Genomic DNA, 23,354 nt, shown 5'->3' with positions numbered 1-23,354 from the left:
ATTACCTTTGAAAGGTTTAACGTAGACTCATGCATAAACCAAGGAACTAAATTGGTCTGTCACGATGAAAAATTACAAATTGGTAATGCTCTGAAAGGGTAAGCGTAACTTGTCATATCATCCATTTCAGTGAGTGAGTTAAAATTTAACATCACAACAGCAATATTTCAGCTATATCATGACAAATCATCCATTTCAAAATACAGTGATAGCTACAGTGAACCTCATAGCAATATAAATGTATTGCATCATACACTACCCAAAAACAGTTGACGATTCTTTCATATTACTACAGTTAATCTGTAATGCCATCATGTATACAACCAAAATAAGTTAAGGACCACCTGATTCTTTCATATTACTACAGTTAATCTGTCCTTATTTTTATTTGAGTAGTATACATACAGCTCTTGGCAGTGTGAATACATACAGCATACATAAAGACATGACATTGTTCTTACATCACTGATTTTTAACATCAGTTTACTCAGGATGGGATTCTTGGACACTTGTAGTCCACTTGTCTTCACTGGACCATTTGAATTCACAATGAGAAAAGCAATCTAAAATTAATTCAATTTTCACATATATTTTTCACAGTTCCAATGAAATGATAAAATATTTTTTCAATGTTGTTGACATTGGTATTCAAAAGTGTTTACAACTTGTGTTCAACATATTGATGTTCTGCATTTGCTTTCATCCTAAATTTCACATTAGGTTTGATAATGGTCAAATTGTCAGTCCTAAGGAGGTGTATATTATTTTCAAAAAGGTTCTTGAAAGAATGGCTCAAATTTAATGGAATTAAACATTCGTGAGTATAATCATTTTACATTAATTCTTTGAAACCGTGCATGAGTAACTTGAGACGCAGGACTTGATAATACTGGCAAATCCAGCTGGGACCAGCTGAAATACTCAGCAGTTTTTGTTCCCTAATGTTACCAAAAAAGCTTGTGTTTCCAATAAGTGGATCTGACGAACTTAAAGCATCATGGCACTTATCACCCATCTAATGGCCGGCAAATATATGTTATACAATAAATCCCTTCTCCTCTAACATGGTACTATTGCCAAACCTAAACAGTTTACCAGCGCTGGGAAATGGCTGGAATTTAGATGGAATGGTTTTTGCAGCCCCTGATGATACTCTAATGATACATACAAAGCCATCACTAATTAAGAGGATCACACAAGACGATTAGATATCCTAATACCTCCATCCACTATAAAGGCTGACAACCGATGGTGGAGATGAAAGCTTTCAACACAAGCAGATAAACGATTGGTTTTGCTCAGCTGTGAGATAAATTGCTATTATGAGTGAGTGAGTGAGTTGGGTTTAATGCTGTTTTGAACCGTATTCCAGTTATATCATGGCATGCTACTTATTGTGGGACGAAAGCCTGAAGTGATACAGGTTATAAACGATTACCACTTCGGTGAAACGCACGAGCACATGTATGGTGCTGACAAACCTAGAAACATAATCAGGGCGAACCAGGGTTGGAACCCACAATCAAAGGTTTTTGATGTGCCCAAGGGACGCAATTCTGCAAAGCAAATTGCAGCAGCTTAGACGACTGGGCCAGCCAGGCACCCAGATTGTTATCATATGTTATAACGGTAAATTATACATATTGTGACGGCAGTAGCAGTTTACACTTTAAGGTTGACAAAATAATGACTACATTCTTGAAACGAAGTGTTAGGTAGCACTGGAAGAAGAGTTTTCCAGGATCTAAATGAGCTGCTTTAGCATCAGTGAGATAAACGATACAATGGTTAAATGATTCATGCAGTATTTGGAATATATAACATAAAATAAACGGAGAATTAATCCAACCGACACTGGCAAACAAAAACCTGCAAAAACTGTAGTGATTTTTATCCTGAATTTATAACATTTTTAAAACGTTTTTGCTATATTAATACATCTCAGAGGGATGCAACTTCTATAGAAAGTTAACATTATAATTGATTTGTTATTCATCAAGTCGGCGCATCTGTTTTCAATTCCTAATTGTACAATGTTTCAAATACTGATAGGATCCGATTCAGCATCCATTTAATATTGATGCTCCTGTTGTCACAGCGACTGATTTGGGACACTCCTTTGACAGAAAATCTCATAATTTAATTAAAGTAGACTATTATTAATTTCAGAGTCAGTAGGGCTTGAAATGTGGTGCTTCTCAACTTACTGTGGAGTGAGTGAGTGAGAGAATTGGGAGTAGCAGAATATTGAACACTATTTTAGTCATGTCAACAAGCTTGTCACCTGAAAGTGGAAGGAAAGCTGGAATGTAGGAAGAGTTTTGGCGGTATACTGTATATCTTGAAATTAATAGCAGGGTGAAATTAATGTGAAAAATGTGTGCTCTTTGTTTGTGTTAATTATACTTCGTATTTATATCTCAAACAGACTGTTGACAAAAGGACCTCCCCTCGTGACCTTCATGTGAACGAACAGGTGACAAGAAAGATTTAAAATTTGAATTTAAACATCATTGGACATGATGATTTACCAATTAACTTGTATTTCCTGTGATGCTAAGTATGTTTGACATGCAGATGATTAAATAAGATTACCATGTGTATTTTCTTGTAATCTAGGCTGGAAAGAGCGAATAGCAAATGCAGTTAATAGATACCCAATAATATAACATCAAAGACTTTGGATGCAATGATTGCATTTAATGTCAAGATTTACAGTACCACTTCGTAAACTCACCAGCAGGGCATGGTGGTGTGAAACCAAGAGTCTGAATCAGGACAAATCTGCATTACAATGCTGACATTGACGTCATAATAGTTTATGTTTTGAGTTAAACAATGAGTCCATGTATAAATAAATTGAATGTCTCTTATTGATTTGAGTGTAAGAAAGTGTCCATTGTTCTTCTTGCAAACTATTGTTATTAAAACATCTCGAGATCTTGTATGTTTTGAGTTAAACAATGAGTCCATGTATAGATAAATTGAATGTCTCTTATTAATTTAAATGTAAGAAAGTGTTCATTGTTTTTCTTGCAAAATATTGTTATCACCACATCTCTCGAGATCTTGTATGTTTTGAGCAAAACAATGGGTCCATGTATAGATGCATATACTCAACAACAAAAGTTCCTGTGACACCAATATTTTGGTTTTCAATATTGTAGTACATGTATGGAATCAAGTCACAAAAATAGCAACTGCTACAGAAAAGCATGCATTCCATCCAAAAGTTGACTTTTATGCAAGCCCCATGCATTTCACTACCCAAAAATGGGTATAAAAACATGTGCGTTAACGAGATTAAATATGCATTGTTTAGCTTCGTGCTGACAACAACCACTCAGAAAAACAACAAAATTACGCAATTATTCAACATTACGAAATGCCACGCCTGTCCGAAAATGAGCGTCTGCGAGGCATTGGTATGCTTGAAGCAGGATCGAGTCAACCTGATGTTGCAAGACAACGTCCACAGAAACCCCATTTTGCGTTTATGGCAACGTTGGCAACAGACGAATGCAGTCAGAGACCATCCTCGGAGTGGCAGGCCACGCGTGACCAATAATCGACAAGAAAACTGGATTCAAACACACCTACAAAATCGAATCCAGTCAGCAACAGTGACTGCAAGGAGCATCCCTGGCCTTCGACGAATATCTTCACAAACCGTACGTCATCGCCTCAGATGTGCAGGGATTGTCGCCAGAAGACCCGCCAGACATCCCATTTTGACAGGAAACCACCGTCAAGCATGTCTACAGTGGTGCAGACAGCGTGGGGACAAGTTCTATTTACTGACGAGTCTCGTTTTCACCGCAGCCACAGCGATGGACTGATTTGAGCGTACCGACGTCGAGGTGAACGTTACGTCAATGATTGTGTCATGGAAGAAGATCGGTTCGGGGGCGGCAGCGTTATGGTATGGGGTGGGATTACAGCACAACAGAGGACCTGTTTGTTAGTGGTAGAGGGAAATCTCAATGAACAGCGCTACCGCGACGAGATAATCATCCCTGTTGTTCTACCATTTTTTGCATCGTTATGGCCCAGGCATTACCTTTCAACATGTCAACGCCCGGCCTCATATTGCTCGACTTGTTCAGAATTCTCTTCAACAAAACAACGTGAATGTCATCCCCTGGCCGGCTCGTTCCCCTGATTTCTCACCAATCGATCGCATGTGGGATGAGATGAATAGGCGCCTTCGACGTCAACCACGTGTCCCACAGACACTCCAGGAACTTCGAAACATGCTCCAGCAGATATGGACAGATATCCCACAGGACTTTGTGCAACGCCCTGTCCATTCCATGAGACGAAGATGTGTTGCTTGCATCGCAACCAGAGGTGGACACACACGCTACTGATTTGTAAATTGACATTTTGGCATGTTCATGGTTTTTTTATGAAATCACACATTTTCTGAAGTCAGTTTGGCAAATTAAACCATTTGAACACTTACAGGAGTCTTTTATCTGTTGCAAACCGAAATTGTTTCAGATTTGGTAAAAAACATAACTTTGCATTAAATCTTATTCAATGTCACAGGAACTTTTGTTGGTCAGTATATAATGTCTCTCATTGATTTGAATGTAAGAACATGTCCACTGTTTACAGAGCAAAATACTGTAATTACCAAAGTCTCGAAATATTTCCTACTCTTTATTTAGATTAGATTTTACCAATGTCTCATGACATATTAAGTTTCATCTTTATCTTGCCTTTACTCTGTCAACATATAATGGGAGGTATTTCTTCGAAGACTTAATACTTTAATGGTTTTTGTTTAAGTTTGATTAGGATGTAATATGTCTAAGACAACATTATACCTTAAAGTACTGTAGTTCTATCTCAGAAAATACTGTAGCAATCAGAATAACAAATAGAAGTCCTTAAATATATCTTGAAGTAATAACAGAAATCATTAGCAATCTAATTAGAAATTGAAACATAAAACTTTCGAAAGTTTGAAATAGATATATTGATTTAGAATAATAAGGCTAAATACTGACATTGCAAAAGTTGGTAATTATAGGACTTGGAAAGAGGTCTCTACTTACTTGCCACATCTTCAGGTAACATATTGCTCAGGTAACATGATCCCTGGGTCTTGTGTTTGTGTTGTTTATGTACTTTCTTCTTGTCTGTTTATGTACTCTTCTTCCATCTGTTGCTGTACTGTGTTCTTGTGTCTGTGGCTGTACTGTGTTCTTGTGTCTGTGGCTGTACTGTGTTCTTGTGTCTGCTGCTGTACTGTGTTCTTCTGTCTGCTGCTGTACTGTGTTCTTCTGTCTGGCTGTACTGTGTTCTTGTGTCTGTACTGTGTTCTTGTGTCTGTACTGTGTTCTTGTGTCTGTGTCTGTACTGTGTTCTTGTGTCTGTGGCTGTACTCTATTCTTGTATCTGTGGCTGTACTGTGTTCTTTCATCTGTTGCTGTACGTGTTCTTGTGTGTGTGGCTGTACTGTGTTCTTGTGTCTGCTGCTGTACTGTGTTCTTGTGTCTGTGGCTGTACTCTATTCTTGTGTATGTGGCTGTACTGTGTTCTTCCATCTGTTGCTGTACTGTGTTCTTGTGTCTGTTGCTGTACTGTGTTCTTGTGTCTGTGGCTGTACTCTATTCTTGTGTATGTGGCTGTACTGTGTTCTTCCATCTGTTGCTGTATGTGTTCTTGTGTCTGTGGCTGTACTGTGTTCTTGTGTCTGTGGCTGTACTCTGTTCTTCCATCTGTTGCTGTACGTGTTCTTGTGTCTGTTGCTGTAATCTTTTCTTGTGTCTGTTGCTGTACTCTATTCTTGTGTCTGTTTCTGTATTGTGTTCTTGTGTCTGCTGCTGTACTGTGTTCTTGTGTCTGTGGCTGTACTGTGTTCTTGTGTCTGTTTCTGTATTGTGTTCTTGTGTCTGCTGCTGTACTGTGTTCTTGTGTCTGTGGCTGTACTGTGTTCTTGTGTCTGTGGCTGTACTGTGTTCTTGTGTCTGCTGCTGTACTGTGTTCTTGTGTCTGTTTCTGTATTGTGTTCTTGTGTCTGTGGCTGTACTCTTTTCTTGTGTCTGTGGCTGTACTGTGTTCTTGTGTCTGTTGCTGTATTGTGTTCTTGTGTCTGGCTGTACTCTGTTCTTGTTGTTTGTACTGTGTTCTTGTGTCTGTTGCTGTACTCTGTTCTTGTGTCTGTGGCTGTACTGTGTTCTTGTGTCTGTTGCTGTATTGTGTTCTTGTGTTCTTGTGTCTGTGGCTGTACTCTGTTCTTGTTGTTTGTACTGTGTTCTTGTATCTGTTGCTGTACTCTGTTCTTGTGTCTGTGGCTGTTCTGTGTTCTTGTGTCTGTTGCTGTACTCTGTTCTTGTGTCTGTTGCTGTACTGTGTTCTTGTGTCTGTGGCTGTACTGTGTTCTTGTGTCTGTGGCTGTACCACGTCTTGTGTCTGTTGCTGTACTGTGTTCTTGTGCTTGTTGCTGTATTGTGTTCTTGTGTCTGTGGCTGTACTCTGTTTTTGTGTCTGTGGCTGTACTGTGTTCTTGCGTCTGTTGCTGTACTCTGTTCTTGTGACATGACATAGCAGGAATATTGTTGGCTGCAGCATTCAACAACATTTCTGATGTTTGATGCAATTCCCTATTTTGACCTTTTACCACATGTTCCATTTCTTGTTCAAGTGAACCATTGACTTGCCTTTGTATGTGTTTGTAATGGGTGCCACCGCTGAGGCAGGACAATCACCTTTTCACAAACACCTGGAATCATCACTGTTTTAAAGTGATTATGGTGATGATTTCATAAAAACATGCCTATGGTATGGTAAGAATCATATAATGGACTTTTAGCAGAAATTTCTTGTGACCATGGAAAGAGTTGTCTCTGTTATTTCTAAGCAAGTAATTATGATGATGTAAACAAAACTATGCCCATTGCACTCTCAGTCTTGTGGTTGTTACTTATTTCATATTTCATGCATTTCAACAGACTAATGTCTATGGTTAAACTATTTCATGGCAACAAGCTAGAGATTTAACACTGTGTAACACACATTTGCATTTATTACATGAATAATGCATGCCCAATTACATGCTAATTGAATCCTAAATATGACAAACAGCTGACAACATGACCAGTAAGGAGCCAGAGTGACATTTTCAATATGGCCTATACAACAAGTGGTTACAATTGAAACTATATCATATCCACAGGGAAGTGGCTGCTGTATCAGCAGATGTAGGAGATGTGTTTTGACAGAAGTGATTTGACTGGGTGATTTTATTGTCCCAGGTTTTAGTAATATTCAAGCATCATTACATTTGGAAGCACCAAGCATGGGGCTTCATACACTGTTCCCAGATATGCAGGTCTTCTGTATGACAGGTGTTTTTCTTATTGTTTCTTTGTTTTTTAAGGCACTCAACACTATTCCGGTGGTCTGTAAATTATCGAGTCTGGACCAGGCAATCCAGAGAATGACATCATAAGCATCGATCCACGCAATTGGGATACAATGACATGCATCAACCAAGTCAGTGAGGCTGACCAGCTGATCCTGTTAGTCATCTCTTACGACAAGCATGGGTTGCTGAATACCTACTGTATCCCGGATCTAACACCTAAACTAACAGACTAATCCTCCCCATGAAGATCTGGGTCTCAGAATTGTTCTTCAACAACCCATTCTTGTTGTAAGTTTGTAACAGAAGTCAAAAGTGTGTGGACAAAAGTACAACTAACCAGTTTCAGTGATAGATATCATATTAGTGATGTCATTTGATGGCAACTGATGATGTCACAATGGTCTGCAAAGTATTGTGATACAATTTGATTGCAGCGATATCTCCTGGGAGAAACCGTTTGACCTCACCCAAGCGATATCTGTGGAGGCCAGTTTTGGATTATAACGTTCTCATTGGTATGGTAAAAATAATTAGATGGCAACATAATGTTTTTACTTCTTAAAACAAACACTATATTGTTCATATCAACAAGTGTTCACATCTGGTTAAGAATACTATTGTAAACATGTCATACACATATTTCTTCTTCATAATCATCCAACCCTGTTGAGATAAATGTGATAATAACTATGCAAACCCAAATGGAGATATTATCCCATGTAACCTTTAACATAAGAAGATTAATCATTGTACAATGTATATAACGAAATTAATAGTAGTGAACTATTTTTTATGAGAACAATCTGTATGTTTTACCAATTAATCATGTCATGATAAAGACATGTAAATATTTATCACATGCCAGCATGTTTTTGTTTACATATTCATCCACTTGTGGGTGCATCATGGTTGCCTCCACCATTTCCTTCATTTGCCCAATAAGTAGTTCCAATCAAAAATAGCAAAATAAGTGTGACACATTGCTTCTGGACCATATTTAACTATTGAAACAAATATCAAAACTTATTCATCAATTCCCTTTTGGAAGTATTTGTTGTCATAATATCACTTGAGTTAGTACTTTCTAATTCCACTATGGATAACAAGAAAAGTTATCACATTATCACTATTCCCCGCCATGGGGCACACGAGAATTTTGTTTGTTCATATAGCAGTGAATATAAACTATAAAATAGAGTCCTATTAAGCCTTAAGAAGAGATGGGCACTAGGGTCACTTCATGTCATCAGAAAAAAATGATAAAATGTGAAATTAATACACACAAAGGGCCCTTCTCTGGAAAAAACATTTATTGGTGCCAATTCCAGATGTCCGTCTCTGTAAGTGACTCTTAGATAAGCTAACTTCAGTAGTTTCTTATCCCAACTGTAGACACTATGCACTTAAAATAACATGGATCAAGGGCTGTGTATGCTCAAAATCTAAACACAGTAAAATAATTTACGGCACCAATTTTTAAACTCAGTCTTGACAAGTATCACTTAGATAAGCATGCAAAATGTCGTTTATGTAACATCAGTCGTTTCTGAGAAACATTGTCCCCATTGCAGACACCATTGCAATAAGTTGAAAAGCAAGGAGCAGGGGCCATTACTTTGCAAAAACATAATTTATGTCATCAACTTTTGAACTCAGTCTTGACAAGTATCCTTTAGATAAGCTTGCAAACTATCATTCATGTAACTTCAGTAGTTTCTGAGAAAACTTGTCCCCATTTCGCGCAGTATGCACTTAGTTGAAAAGCATGGAGCAAGAGCCGTAACTTTGTGAGAAATGAATTTAAGATGCCAATTTCCTGACTCATTTGAAATGTCCAGTAATATTAGTGAGTAAAATTTCATTTCTCTGACTTATATAGTTTTTGAGAAAATTTGAGAAGCGGATGGACAGACGGAAGGAGGGACAGACTAACTCTGTTCCTATTTTCCCCCTCCCACTTTGTGGCAGGGAATGTAGCAATCTGTTTAACAGACTGGGATGACATACATACAACTCATTAAACAATATATCACGTGACTAACCATGGGTCTGGGTAGTCCTGTGGGTATCTGGGTCCTACTCAGGACCCACCCCACCCGGGTACCCGAGTTACCCATCCCAGCCTTACATACAACATTAGGTCCCAATAACAGGACCGCCTACATGGTCCAGAACTAGACTGTCTGTCTAGAAAGTGGAAGGTCCGGGGTTCCATCCCCGGCCGCTTGATACCTTAAGTCGTTTAAAGATGGAACTTGTTGTTACCCTGCCTGGCACTTGGCATTAAGAAGCTAAAACAAAGACTGGTCTGCTCGGAGTCAGTTTACTGTGTCTGAGTGTGGTGTTCATGTTAAACTGTGGAATGGTATCTCAGTAGGCTAGCACTATAAATCGGCATCAGTCCAGACAAGTACAAGCAGCCACACACAGACACAAGTGCATGCAAGTCGCTATATAAGTGCAACAATCTTGGACACAACGTTAAACCCCATTTGACACCACCACACCCCAACAAGAGCCCCTTTCAGAAGCCTATATACACCCTTGGCTCTAGAACAGCAATTATGATACAGCTCAACATGTCATGACATAACCAGTTTGCCGAAGCGTAACACACTCTTTGATAGTACCATTACATTACATGCATAGATGCCAGGAAAGATCCAAGACATTTTATTGACATCAACATCTTAACATCACCATGATCACCAGTCTCCCTTTTGAACATGGTGTTTTCTTGATAACCTCTGTATAATGGGGTAATTTTACAAGGAAACCTAACAGAATCTAAAAACGGCTTCAGCTTTGATACCTACCTCTTAATGTACTTAAGATTGGCATGTCTCTATAATCTCATGCAAGGAATCTACACCAATTTGGACACTTGGGTTTGATTAAACTCAGGTTTGGCATTTCTCTCTATTAAAACATTCCTGTTTTCTTGTCAGATTGAAAAACACTTCAAAGGGAGATAACTCTGTTCAATGTAAGGTTAATGTCTATATGTCTATCTGTCTATCAGGCTCTTGCAGCAAGTCTATTACTTAACACAAAGTGATGACATCTTATCGTATATACAAGCCCCTTTCAACACAGAAACATTGACAGAGAAATAAACACATTGGGGATGTGATTTTGGCAGGGTGTGTTTTTCACACCATTACTGACACAACAGTTGCCAGACAATTTATGTACTTATATATAATCAGAGCTCTGGTAAAAAATTCTCGCTGGTGAACGTCAGTTTTCAAACTGACATCACCTGAAGGAGGTTTAATGATGTAGATACCCCTTAATGTCAGGTTCTGAACAGAGAAGGCACATGCAAGAGGATCATTCTGGTTTACGTGGCTTGTGGAGTTTGGCAAAAAATGGATTGGAATGTCCAAGTTGGTGTATTAAATCTTGAAGATACTGAATGATGATACTTTGAAATAGTTCTGTAAAGCTCTTTTCTGTAGGTCTCTTGATTAAATATACTGATTTTGCATTTGATATGTTTGAGTTTTCAACAATACAAGTTTGGGTTTTCAAACAAGGATTTTTTAACTGTAAAGATCACCGACTTGCAAGTTAAAAAAGAAGCTTTACTGCAAAGGTGAACTATAAAAATAAAAACATGTCACACTGGAATTCCTTTTTTTTTTCTATCTGGGTGAGTGAGTGAATGAGTTGTGTTTAACACCGTTTGAACAGTCATTTTCTGTATGTAGTGTAAGTACTATGCAAGAGATGTTTCTGATGACATTATGGTAAACAAAGCTATATCAACATCAAAGGTTTATTGTATGCTTTGTAATACAAACACTACATACTAAGTTGATTGTGAAGTCTGCGAGATGCCAGTCATTACACATATATGATGATCGCCATTTCTTTATCATGTTTCATACAGTGTTCCTGTCACAAAATTGAAGGCCTTTTCAAGGCTCGTGCGTGGAGAGCTAAGGCCCTAAAAATGAAATACACATTTAATTGTTGCCATGTACAACATTTGTGTCTTTCTGGCAAAGCGTGACATGGTGTGATTTGAAAGGCTAGGATTAAAAAAACGACTTGATGTATTCCAATGAGCCACTGGGGCTAGTGATGAAAGGGTGTTCAATCTTATATGTCATGACTTCTGTTGTGTGCATGCTGCTCATGGTCTTTCGCTTGTCATCAGATTTACTTTATACCACGACCACTGAGATACCATGCCACAATTTAACATGAATACCCCACTCAGACATAGTATATTGACTCCGAGCCAACCAGTCCTTATTTTAGCCCCTCAATGCTGAGTGCCAGGCAGGGTAACAACAACCACAATCTTTTAACTTCTTTTGGTATAAGAGTCAGGGATCGAACCACGAACCCTCCTCTTTCCAGGCAAACACACTACTACGAGACCACAGAGGCAGTCAAATGGAAGAAAGAACAACAATAGCCCTAACCATGCACAGCACAATACAGAACAAACAGTCTAACCAAGAGCCAAATTACAGAAACAAATCCTGAATAAGTCACAAATTGGATAGCTTCTTTTCTAGACTTAATGACCTGCCAGGCAGCTGATAAATGCCTATGATTGTTACATATAGATGAAAGTATTTTCTGAAAATTCTTGTAATGTCTTGCAACAGGTGAAACAAAGCACTCCATCACAGGTGTCATGCTCCTTCCACCAGACGTTCCCCATTATTCAGGTACTTTCTCATACACACAACATTTATCAATGAAACCATTGATCTCACAAAGCACAATGTTTATAGTTTTCCAGATATTGAAGCACAACCCTAATTTTCATGCTAAGTCAACGATTAGTTGACCATCCGCCTTGTCTAGAATGTTGCATGGACACTTTTAGCAACTTACCCTAGTCAGATCTAAAATGTGAATGTTTTTGCTGTATATAATACAAAATATGTCCATATGATTATCATTAGTGAGTGAGTGAGTTGGGTTTAACGCCGCTTTTAACAGTATTCCAGTTATATTGCGGCGTGTCGGCTTAATGTGGGAGGAAAGCCCGAAGTGATGCAGGTCTCCGACGTTTACCACTTCAGTGAAACCCACAAGCACGGGTATGGTGCTGACAAACCTAGAAACATAATCGGGGCGAACCGGGAATCATAGGTTTCTGCGTGCCCAAGGGACGCAACTCTGCACAGCGAATCGCAGCGCCTTAGACGACTGGGCCACCTGTGCCAGGCAATTGTGAATGCTAAAAAAAAAAGATAAATGATTTCAAAGTTATCCTTCGTTCTGCAATATTAAAGATCATAAATATTTCATGCACGATGTATGGATTCTGGTAGGTATTATTCTAAATATACAGCAGTTGATGAAGCCCAACAGGCAGCACTTCATGAAGTCAACAGGAATACTTTTGACTGATGCTCAACTGGTGGGAATATGTTTTTGTTTCTGACTACTTAATTTTTATCAATTTACAAGACCTGACAATCCACATTTGCTCAAAGTCCTGGACCAATGTCATTGTCATGGTGACGTAACCTCTGACCTATATGATTTTGATTTTCGAAGTATCATATGTCATTAAATGTCAAGTTGTCAAAATATTACCTTGAAACCAATACAAGTCAATTCTAGACTGATCATGTAACCTTTCACCCACTTAACATTGGCTGACTTGGCGGTATAAGTCAGCCATAAAGTATTATTCATGTAACAAACTTGACCAAATTCTGTTGGAAGCTACTGTCCATATATAGGGATGGCAGGATCAATCACAGACAATGGTTTTAATCCTAGCCTTGTATATGCCCCCTAAATACTGGATTGCATTAAAATCACAGACAAAATAAACAGGTGATAATGTCAAACTTGATTTACATGCTGAACTTGAGCCCTCCTTGTCACATTAAATAATCCAAATGTAATCCAAATCCATTGTTACTAAAATTCAATCCCAAAGTAATATCGTCTTAGAAACATTTGGGCAAATACATCCAAGATTGCCTACAGACAGATAAATAGACGATGGTTGGACAGATGCATAGACATCCAAAGGCTCTGCAGACCATCTGAGCTATGAATGGTACAGCCAAAATGATCAAGTCTCAGATTTTGAGCAGCTTGACGAGAAGGTCAACCAAGCCCATACAAGGTCATATTGACAACTGCATAGGTCAAACTAGACCTCTTGGTGGCCCTCATTCACACAAAATCCATACCACAATTCCAATGTATTTACTTACATCCTCTAGGCCTGAAGAGCACAGAGGGAACTTGGCAGCACTTATTCTCATGTTCCAGGGAAATTATCTCTGAGGCTACTTCACAGTTGACAAGCAGCAGTCCATAGTTCCTGGGATCAGGGGTGCTTAGCCTTGCATGTTATGTACAAACACAACAAAATTCCCTACTACAAAGTAAACCTCTTGTGCCAGTCTTGTGACAGATGTCTTGAAAACATTTTCCATGCCTATGGAAACAGAAATTGACATGAGATTCTCTTGAATGCATGTGGTCATATCATGTGGTCATATCATGTCATATGCTCATGTTTGTTTTAATTGTTGCTGTTAATTTGCACAATTACAATCAATTATGAAGAAAAAGGTCATCATCATCATCATCATCATCATTTCTATCATTATCACCATTTCTTTCATCACTTAGGGACCAATGATTTGAAATTCTGGGGTGGTGGGTGGAGGGGAGAGCCTGGTATTTTGTATGGAGACTGGATATTGTTTCAGCTACAGCCTAAACTTCTTTTAAGAAGAACGTCTTGCAACAATATATTTCTGTGTCAGACATTTTCTTCTTCTTTTCAACAGTCTGAAGCATACCTAATTTTTTTACCATTTTCTGGGGCAATTTATTGATTTCCCTCTACTGAATATATCAAATGGTCGGTCCCTTACTTCAATAATTCATTATGTAGAGTTATGTCCCTTGGGTAGCCAGGAAGTTATTATCATGCATTTTCGAAACCCATATTCACCCCGATTGTATTTCTAGGGTGTCATACATACCAGTATTAGCCCAGTATTAGCACAGATTTATTCAATCACTAGTTAACCAAATATACTTGAATATGACTCTCATAGGGCAGAATACTTTCAAAGTTCTTTTTACTTTCAAAAGTAAACATTATTGATTATTTTAGGTTGTGAATACAAGAACTGATTCCACCCATAAATCTTCCCACCTCCCCAGATGAGGATCAGCGGCCCATCAGTAAATCTTGGCAGAAATAGTTTTTTGGCTTTTGTCAAAGAGAAGTGTTTTAAGAGCTTCCTGAGCTCAAGTCATTCCATAGTACTGGCCAAGAGTCTAGGTAATCTGACTGTGATCTGTAATGTCTACACATTAGTAGATAAAGTCTGAAAAATCTTCAGTAAATGTTCACTTGATCAGTTTTATACAAAGAGTTTTGTATCATTTATCGTAATGAGGAACTGACCATTTCTTACTTGGGGAGACTGGGATTTTTGTTTTGCTTCAAGACACACAGCTTCCTTCTCTAAAAAGAAGAGCCAAACAATATTTTAAAATATATTTTTCAGTCATATTTTTTTCAGAACTTCCACCTTGTCCAGTGAAAACTTTTTGTATCTTTCAAAACCTGAAGAATATTATTTTTTTAAGTATCTTCAGGAACAAATTATTTATGTGCAAAAACTCTAAGTCACTTTAACAGAGTGTCAGTTGGTCCCTAAGGTAAAAGTCATTTGAGCTCCGTCTTTCTTCATCTAGAGCATTACATCTGAATCGACAGAAGATTACGCTTTGGCACATAAAACACTGAAAAGTATGTAATTTCAAATTAATACTGTCAAGATAAGCCACTTTGCACAGAGAGTTCATAAGCACCACAAATGAATCTCGTTTAAAAATCAGTACATCAAAGAGATAGTTTCAAAATCAGTTTTCCATACACATAATTCCAATTCTTTAGGGCATACTTTGTCTTTCTGCACACATACAGTATGGATATGCCTGGACAGTGTGAAGATAAAAGAATCTTTAATAATGATAACACTTTAATTCTGTAAACTCCCTAAGGATGGTATTAAAAGATCATTTATGAGATCAGAACACAGAAGTTAGCGATATTCAAATTGATTTCACTGTCATGTCTGCGGTAACAGGCGACTGTGCTTGTCATAAGAAGCGACTAACAGGATCGGGTGGTCAGGATCACTAACTTGGTTGATACATGTCATCGTATCCCAATTGCGTGGATCGATGCTTATGATGTCAATCACTGGATTGTCTGGTCCAGACTTGATTATTTACAGACTGCTGTCATACAGCTGGAATATTGCTGAGTGCAGCGTTAAACAACAAACAAACAAATAAACAAACAAACAAATCACTGTAATGTCAAAATAAAGAGTCACCCTGTACTCAAATGTTTTTTTTAATCCAATAAGTTCATTTCTATCAAACAAATATTACTGCATATTTGTTTTTCAAAGACAGCATGTCAGTTTTTATCCATATGTAATATCAGGCTATATTAGATAAGCACAGACTCCAGGAGTTAAACATGTGTATGTTATTAGACAATGAAAATAAAAACATCTCTGAACATCTAAAAGAATAGGGATGGTGGAGTTTTGTTTGTTCGGTTGTTTATTTGTTGTCTAACGCCACACTCAGCATTATTCCAGCTATATGACAGCTGTCTGTTAATAATTGAGTCTGGACTAGACAATCCAGTTATTGACATCATGAGCATCCATCAATGCATTTGGGTTGGTGAGTTTGATTTTACGATGCTTTTAGCAATATTCCAGCGAAATCATGGCACGGGACACCAGAAATGGGCTTCATACATTGCACCCATGTCGGGAATCGAACCCGGGTCTTTGGCCTGACAAGCAAACGCTTTAACCACTAGGCTACCCAACTGCCCCACCACGCAATTTGAATCTGATCATGCATCAACTAAGTCAGCGAGTCTGACCACCCGATCCCGTTAGTCGCCTCTTATGACAAGCATAGTCACCTTTTACAGCAAGCATGGGTTGCTGAAGACCTATTCTACCGCGGATCTTCACGGATCTCACCTAGATTTACAACCCCTTGGTGACATCATCACATTTTTCTATACAGGTTTTTTTCTCTTTTGAGCAAGTACTTGGACTCAAGATGGGAGGTTTTATGTTATTGTTTTACGACCGAGTATAAGGTGTTTCTTACCTATCCCCGAGGTCTTACTATTCCCACTAAGACCAAATCTGAGGTCATGAACTGATTTATAAACAAACATCTAGTTTGATATAAACAATAATCAAATATGTTGTATTTATTTGAAAAAAACTATTCCCCTGCCAAACCTGCCTTGAGGTTTTGTAAGATCTCCCAATTGTAAGTAAGATCTCCCAATGTATATTCAAACCGCTCCTGTTTTTCAACTTGAAGGTGGAGTAGCCCAGTGGAAAAAGCGCATGCTTGTCCCGCCGAAGACCCAGATTTGATTCCCCTCATATGGACACTGTATGAACCCCATAACTGGTGTCCCCCGCTGTGGTATTGCTGGAATATTGCTAAAAGCGGCATAAAACCATAGCCACTGAGCAGTTGTACTAAATTAGATTATTTATTTTAAATTTCAGTTAAACAATGTGTCATCAAACATACCAGATGTTAAGTGTGATCATTGCATTCATAACAACAAAATACTCACAATGAGATGTGGATATTAGCAGCTTCCCAGCCACCTCATGTAATACAAAGAACAGATCTAGATTAAACATGCTGAAGATCTAGATCTAAAACATGTAACACATTAGTTGTGGCTTTGATGCATCGGTGATAAAAAAAAATGTCCCTATACGTTCCTATGTTTTTTCAAGTAAACAATTGATTGCCTTCCCAAGTGTTTGCGTGGAAGAAATCTTCAGGATTAATCACTCACATATCTGCACTATCCTAATAAGGTGCTCAAGTACTCAAACCAAAACCTAGACTTAAAGTGGTTTGCCTTTGCATGTGTTTGTGATGGTGCCACTGGTGGGGCAGGATTCGCTCCACTTTTCGTGAGCACCTGGTATCATCACTGTTTGATAGAGATTCATGAAAACACATGCACATAAGATTGGATTCACACAATGGACCTGCTTTGGCAGAGATGTCCCTAATAATAACTGAAACGGTAACGTCGCTTTTATCTTAATCACATATTATTTTGTTTCTCCTTATTCATAAAGAGTCCATGACAAAGGCTAAACAGATATTTCAATCTCTTCAGGCAATACTCATTTCTACTTAGCTTAAACCACAGAAAGAATAGATCCAATCTATCTCTCCTCATTTATCCTTTATGTACTTCTTCCTCTAAATCTGTCAATCCACACATTCATCTCCTACAGATTTCAGTATCTTATCCTATTTTTTAACACATCTCATCTCCATGCAATCTTCAGCCACAGACACACAAAAGTTGAATAAGCTTTTTCAATCCCTAAAAGAATTTTGCACGAATGTGCCGTAAGAAAAGAACTTGAGTGCATGCAATTGAGAGCTCAAATACCACTGTCAGAATATCCGATAATTACTCACACAAATTAATGTGCCACACATAACTAGCCGATCATAAATGCATTCACACTACATAAAATGCCTTTAGGAAATAAATCTGTCTTTTACACAAACCATCTGTTCCTGAATTACAGCAAACGCCTTTAGAACTGACTAAGCATAAAATTCAAAACATAAATCAACATCGAAAAGAAGCATGTTTGGTTATTATGTTAACTGCATCAATGATAAACAATTTTGAAAAAATATTTCTCCCTAAAGAACACGAATGAGCTGTTGGCAAATAGGCTTTCTTCAAAGAATTGCCTTAGGCAAAGTTCTAGTTTGATTTCAGTGCTGAATAACTTACACATGATCAATCAAATACTAGGAGGAAGCCTCCTCACGGCCGACTGAAACATCTTGCTGAAATAAGACTGTTCTTATCAAAACCTGAATAGATATTTGCTGGTATAGATTTGGTAAGGTCTTGTTGGGAGCAAGACAATAAAAGTGTTCAAATTGTATGAAGCAGGGTGTGAAATGAGTTCAATATACTACACTACTTTTTATAGGGATATTTCATAATTATTCCCTTACACACCAAACTGACAACTATCTAATTCCTGGGCTGTATCCAGCCTTGACTCGGAGAACAACTGGGACTCGGAGAACAACTGTGACTCTTGTGGGACATCTGCTGCTGCTGCTGAAGGTGTTTTTATTGCTCACTCCTCACACCACAGGCAGGTCCCAACCTAGAGAAGGAATACCTAACAAGTGAGTGTGAGCGAGTTAAAGTTTAACGTCACATCGGCAATATTTCAGCCATATCGTGACAAATACCTAACAAGTCTCATGATAAATCCATTCGTACCTTGTGACCTTGACCTTGGACCTTTACATGACATGTGCCAAAAGAATTCTGTTGTACCATGTGGAAGATTTCATTGGACGAATAATGTCTAATCTCAATAATCTTTTGTGTAGAAGACAGTGGAAATCTTCAGGATTAATCACTCATATATATCTGCACTCTCCTAATAAGGTGGCAAAGTACTCAAACCAAAACCTAGACTTAAAGTGGCATGCCTTTGCATGGGTTTGTGATGGGTGCCACTGCTGGGGCAGGATACGCTCACCTTTTCACAAACACTTGGTATGATCACTATTTGATAGTGACTCATAAACACATGCTTATGATATAGTTGGAATCATACTGTCAACTCTCTTTATGCAGAGAATGCTATTGGATATGGAAAGGGTTTTGTCACTTTTTTGACAATTCAATCTAGTGCATGATTTCAGTTGAAAAATACGGAAATTTTGGCATAACAGTTTTAAGTTCCTGTTTCCAAACAATGGTCTTCCAGATAGATGTTTTGCAGAGCTTCTAAAAGAACATGTTTAAAATAATCTCAAAATGTCAGTTCTGTCCTTTTTAAATCACAAATGAAATCGTGACCTTAAATAGCAAATATGTGAAACATAATCTTTTCTTGACATTTTACATAATAGTTTTGTATATTAATTACAATAAGAATGCATATACACAAATGGCTGACAAAACATGCATTAATGGCTTTGTAGTACTTAATCTTCTTCATGATTTATCGAAAATGGATGGATAGCCATTGAACATAATGTCTTCATATAGCCACTTTGTATCTGTGCATCATCTTAAAGCCATACCTAATATTACATGCAAGACAGGAGCATGGGTGGTCCAGCAGTTGTGCAGAGTTGCGTCTCTTCAGAAACCATTGATCATGGGTTCAAATCCCGATTATGTTTCTGGGTTTGTCAGCATTATAACCATCCTCGTGGGTTTCACCAAAGTGGTAAACATCTTGGACCTGCATCACTTAAGGTTTTCCTCTCACATTAAGCTGACACGCCGTGAGATAATTGATTTACTGTTCAAACTGGCACTAAACCCAACTCACTCACTGACATATAAGAGAAAGATTCCAGCTGATAAATATCATAGCTTCATGTCAGTGCTTCTCTTATTTTAGTAATTGTTTCAACAAACAAAAAATCCAACCAAATTTTTCTCCTAGCATCATTAGTAGAATAATTCTTATATTTAGTGTTGGAAGCCATGCCAGCCATTTTGAAAACTGAATTTGAACAAGTAGAGCAGATCCAGGATGTCATCATTGGTGGGAACATGCATGTGAAGGTACAGCTTCTGAGGAGATGATGTTTCTGGTGGTTGGAAATGCATTTTGAGAGAATTTAGGAGCGTAGTCAAAGTGAAAAGGTTAAGTTAAGATCTAAATTTAAACTATTGCAAAAAACAAAAAATAGGTATTGAGCGCTGTGACTAACTTTTAAAAGCTTTAAAGTCATTTTTCTTATTGGCCTCAAGTCTGCATGCAGAAAATGTCAGTAAAATTTCAAAAATTTGAATAAAACATTTCCCAGTTCACGAGTTGTATCTAATGGTAGGGTTTCATAGAGGTGATTCACTGATAACATTACTGCTTTGTTTAACATTACTGCACTGAATGCAGAGCTGAAATTCGATGTTAAAATACCTCTGAATTTAGGAAAATACAAACTTTTAAAAAAATCCCAATTTTGAACAAAATAAGGATTGTTTCTCAATTTGCCTGCCAAGGGCACTTAGTTTGGAATCCTAGAAAAATCCCTGTTATGGGTCATGCTTGATTTGGGTAGGAGAAATTAACCAACTTTAAACAAAACCAATGGGGAAACCAATATTATTGACATTTAGCTATCCTTTGCCTATACATAAAACGTTAACATATTGACAACTGTTGTTATTCCACAAAACAATTATTTGAATTAAAATATCCAGAAACACTTCTCTATTATATAGAATATGTAAACTTGGGACATTTGTCTTATTTCATTTATACCTACCTACCTACCTACCTACCTACCTATTCTTTCAACCTTCAGAAGCAAGCAAATGAACCTGTTTCTTGTATGTAGGAAAGAGATTTAGCTATCAAACTAAAGCCTGCTACCTACCTACCTACCTACCTGCCTGCCTGCCTGCCTGCCTACCTACCTACCTACCTACCTACCTACCTACCTACCTACCTACCTACCTACCTACCTACCTACCTACCTACCTACCTACCTACCTACCTACCTACCTACCTACCTACCTACCTACTCTTTCAACCTTCAGAAGCAAGCAAATGAACCTGTTTCTTGTATGTAGGAAAGAGATTTAGCTATCAAACTAAAGCCTGCCTTGTATAAGCCATGCCCTGGTTCCAGGAAAATCCATAGACTCTCAACTATGAAATCAGTCACCACTGGCAAAACTGCCTACTTTCTTTTTGACAAACATTTTGGATAGGTTACATCTATGTGCTCATCATCAGAAACTCGTACATGTAGACTGTGGGTTATTTACTCAGTCAAATAACAATTGAGAAAAAAGATGACATCCAGTAGTTTTTATGCATCCATAAAAAAAACTCCCCGATAAGCAAACATTTCAAATATTTTTGAGCCAAATATCAACGAAATAGGGACACCATTTTATTTACTTAATAGATCCCCAAATGGTTTGGCTTTGTGACTTGGTTGACTGCATGTCATATCCCAGTGGAATGTTGCTCGTGACTTGGTTGTCTGCATGTCATATCCCCATGGAATGTTGCTCGTGACTTGGTTGACTGCATGTCATATCCCCACGGAATGTTGCTCGTGACTTGGTTGACTGCATGTCATATCCCAGTGGAATGTTGCTTGTGACTTGGTTGACTGCATGTCATATCCCCATGGAATGTTGCTCGTGACTTGGTTGACTGCATGTCATATCCCCACGGAATGTTGCTCGTGACTTGGTTGACTGCATGTCATATCCCCATGGAATGTTGCTCATATTATTAACCACTGGTTTGTCCATCAGATTCAGTTATTTACAGGTTGCGATCACCGAGATTTATCGTTTGTATGTTTATTTGTTGTTTAACGCCGCACCGAGCAATATTCCAGCTGATTGACATCATTAGACAGACAATCCAGTGATTGACATCATTAGCATCGATCCACGCAATTGGGATACGATGACATGGATGAACCAAGTCAGCGAGCCTGACCACCCGATCCTGCTAGTCGCCTCTTACGACAAGCATAGTTGCCTCTTCATGGATCTCACCTAGATTTACAACCCCCTGGTGACATCATCACATTTTCAAAACAATTTTTTTTCTCTTTTGAGCAAGTACTTGAACTCAAGTTGGGAGATTTTATGTAATGATTCACGATCAACTATGAGGTGTTTCTTTAATATACTTATCTCCGAGGTCTTACTATTCCCACTAAGACCAAATTTGAGGTCATGAACTGACTTATAAACCAACATCTAGTTTGATATACACAATAATCAAATATTTTGTATTTATTTGAAAAACCTTTTCCCCTGCAAAACCTGCAGGGAAAGTAAGATCTTCAAATGTATATTCAAAGTGCTCCTGTCTTTCAACTTGAATGAGTCCAATTGCTAAAAGGAAAAAATACCTAAAAGAAGAATGGGATGATGTCACTGGAGGTTCATAATTTCCCTGTAAGACCTTTATCCTCTCAGGTCATACTACTCCCACCAAGACCTCATTCTTGGTCATGAACCTTCAGGTAACTACCAGCCTACACGCATGTCAAACTGAATGTATCACCCTGCAAAAGGTTTCATTAAAGACCACAACAGTATTGATGTAAGCCTCAAACAAAGTATACACCTTGTTTGGATTAGTCTGGCTTTAAAAAATGTAGTAAAAACATCAGACTCTCCCAAACACATACTACTCCAGTGCATCGTGAATATTTAGGAGATTCTTGAGATAGAGACTTTTAATGTCTACCATCATGCACACTGGCTTTCAGGAGTGCTGTGAGGTAAACTAGGTGGATGGATGGATGGATGGGGGATGGATGGATGGATGGGCGGGTGGATGGATGGGTGGGCAGATGGATGGGTGGATGGATGATCGATAGAGGGATGATGGATGGATGGGCGGGTGGATGGATGGGTGGGCAGATGGATGGATGGATCGATAGAGGGATGGATGGATGGATGGGCGAGTGGATGGATTGGTGGGCAGACGGATGGGTGGATGGATATATGGATTGAGGGATGGATGGATGGGCGTGTGGATGGATGGGTGGATGGATGGGAGGGCAGATGGATGGGTGGATGGATGGATGGATAGAGGGATGGATGGATGGATGGGCGGGTGGATGGATGGGTGGTAGATGGATGGATGGGTGGGTGGTTGGGTAGATGGATGGGAGGGCAGATGGATGGGTGGATGGATGGATGGATAGAGGGATGATGGATGGATGGATGGATGGATGGGTGGGTGAATGGGTGGATGGGAGGATGAATGAATAGATGGATAGATGGATGGGTGGATGGTTGGATGGGTGGGTGAAGGGGTTCATGGGTGGTTGGTGGGGCGGCGGTGAGTTAGTGAAAGTTGTTTAACACCTCAGTCAGCAATATTCC

The 23,354-nt window shown here is 38.5% G+C and overlaps 2 protein-coding genes across 2 annotated transcripts in view; both read right to left on the bottom strand.

The window, feature by feature from the left end:
- Nucleotides 1–23,354, bottom strand: part of LOC124136674 (zwei Ig domain protein zig-8-like) — a 429,679-nt gene that overhangs the window by 360,112 nt on the left and 46,213 nt on the right. The window lies entirely within an intron of this gene.
- On the bottom strand, nucleotides 5,428–6,582 carry LOC125374339 (adenylate cyclase, terminal-differentiation specific-like). Its single transcript, XM_048386726.1, has one exon. The coding sequence runs from the start codon at nucleotides 6,580–6,582 to the stop codon at nucleotides 5,428–5,430; it is 1,155 nt and encodes a 384-aa protein (XP_048242683.1).

Source organism: Haliotis rufescens, unplaced genomic scaffold (assembly GCF_023055435.1).
Source record: "Haliotis rufescens isolate VD_foot unplaced genomic scaffold, xgHalRufe1.0.p SCAF_1, whole genome shotgun sequence".
Classification (NCBI taxonomy): domain Eukaryota; kingdom Metazoa; phylum Mollusca; class Gastropoda; order Lepetellida; family Haliotidae; genus Haliotis; species Haliotis rufescens.
The sequence above is the reverse complement of the archived record's forward strand: the minus strand, read 5'-3'. Positions and strand labels throughout refer to the sequence as shown.

What these genes read in the sequence shown, in the direction of transcription:
- LOC125374339 (XM_048386726.1), bottom strand. Translation starts at nt 6,582, where the DNA reads ATGCTGCAGCCAACAATATTCCTGCTATGTCATGTCACAAGAACAGAG.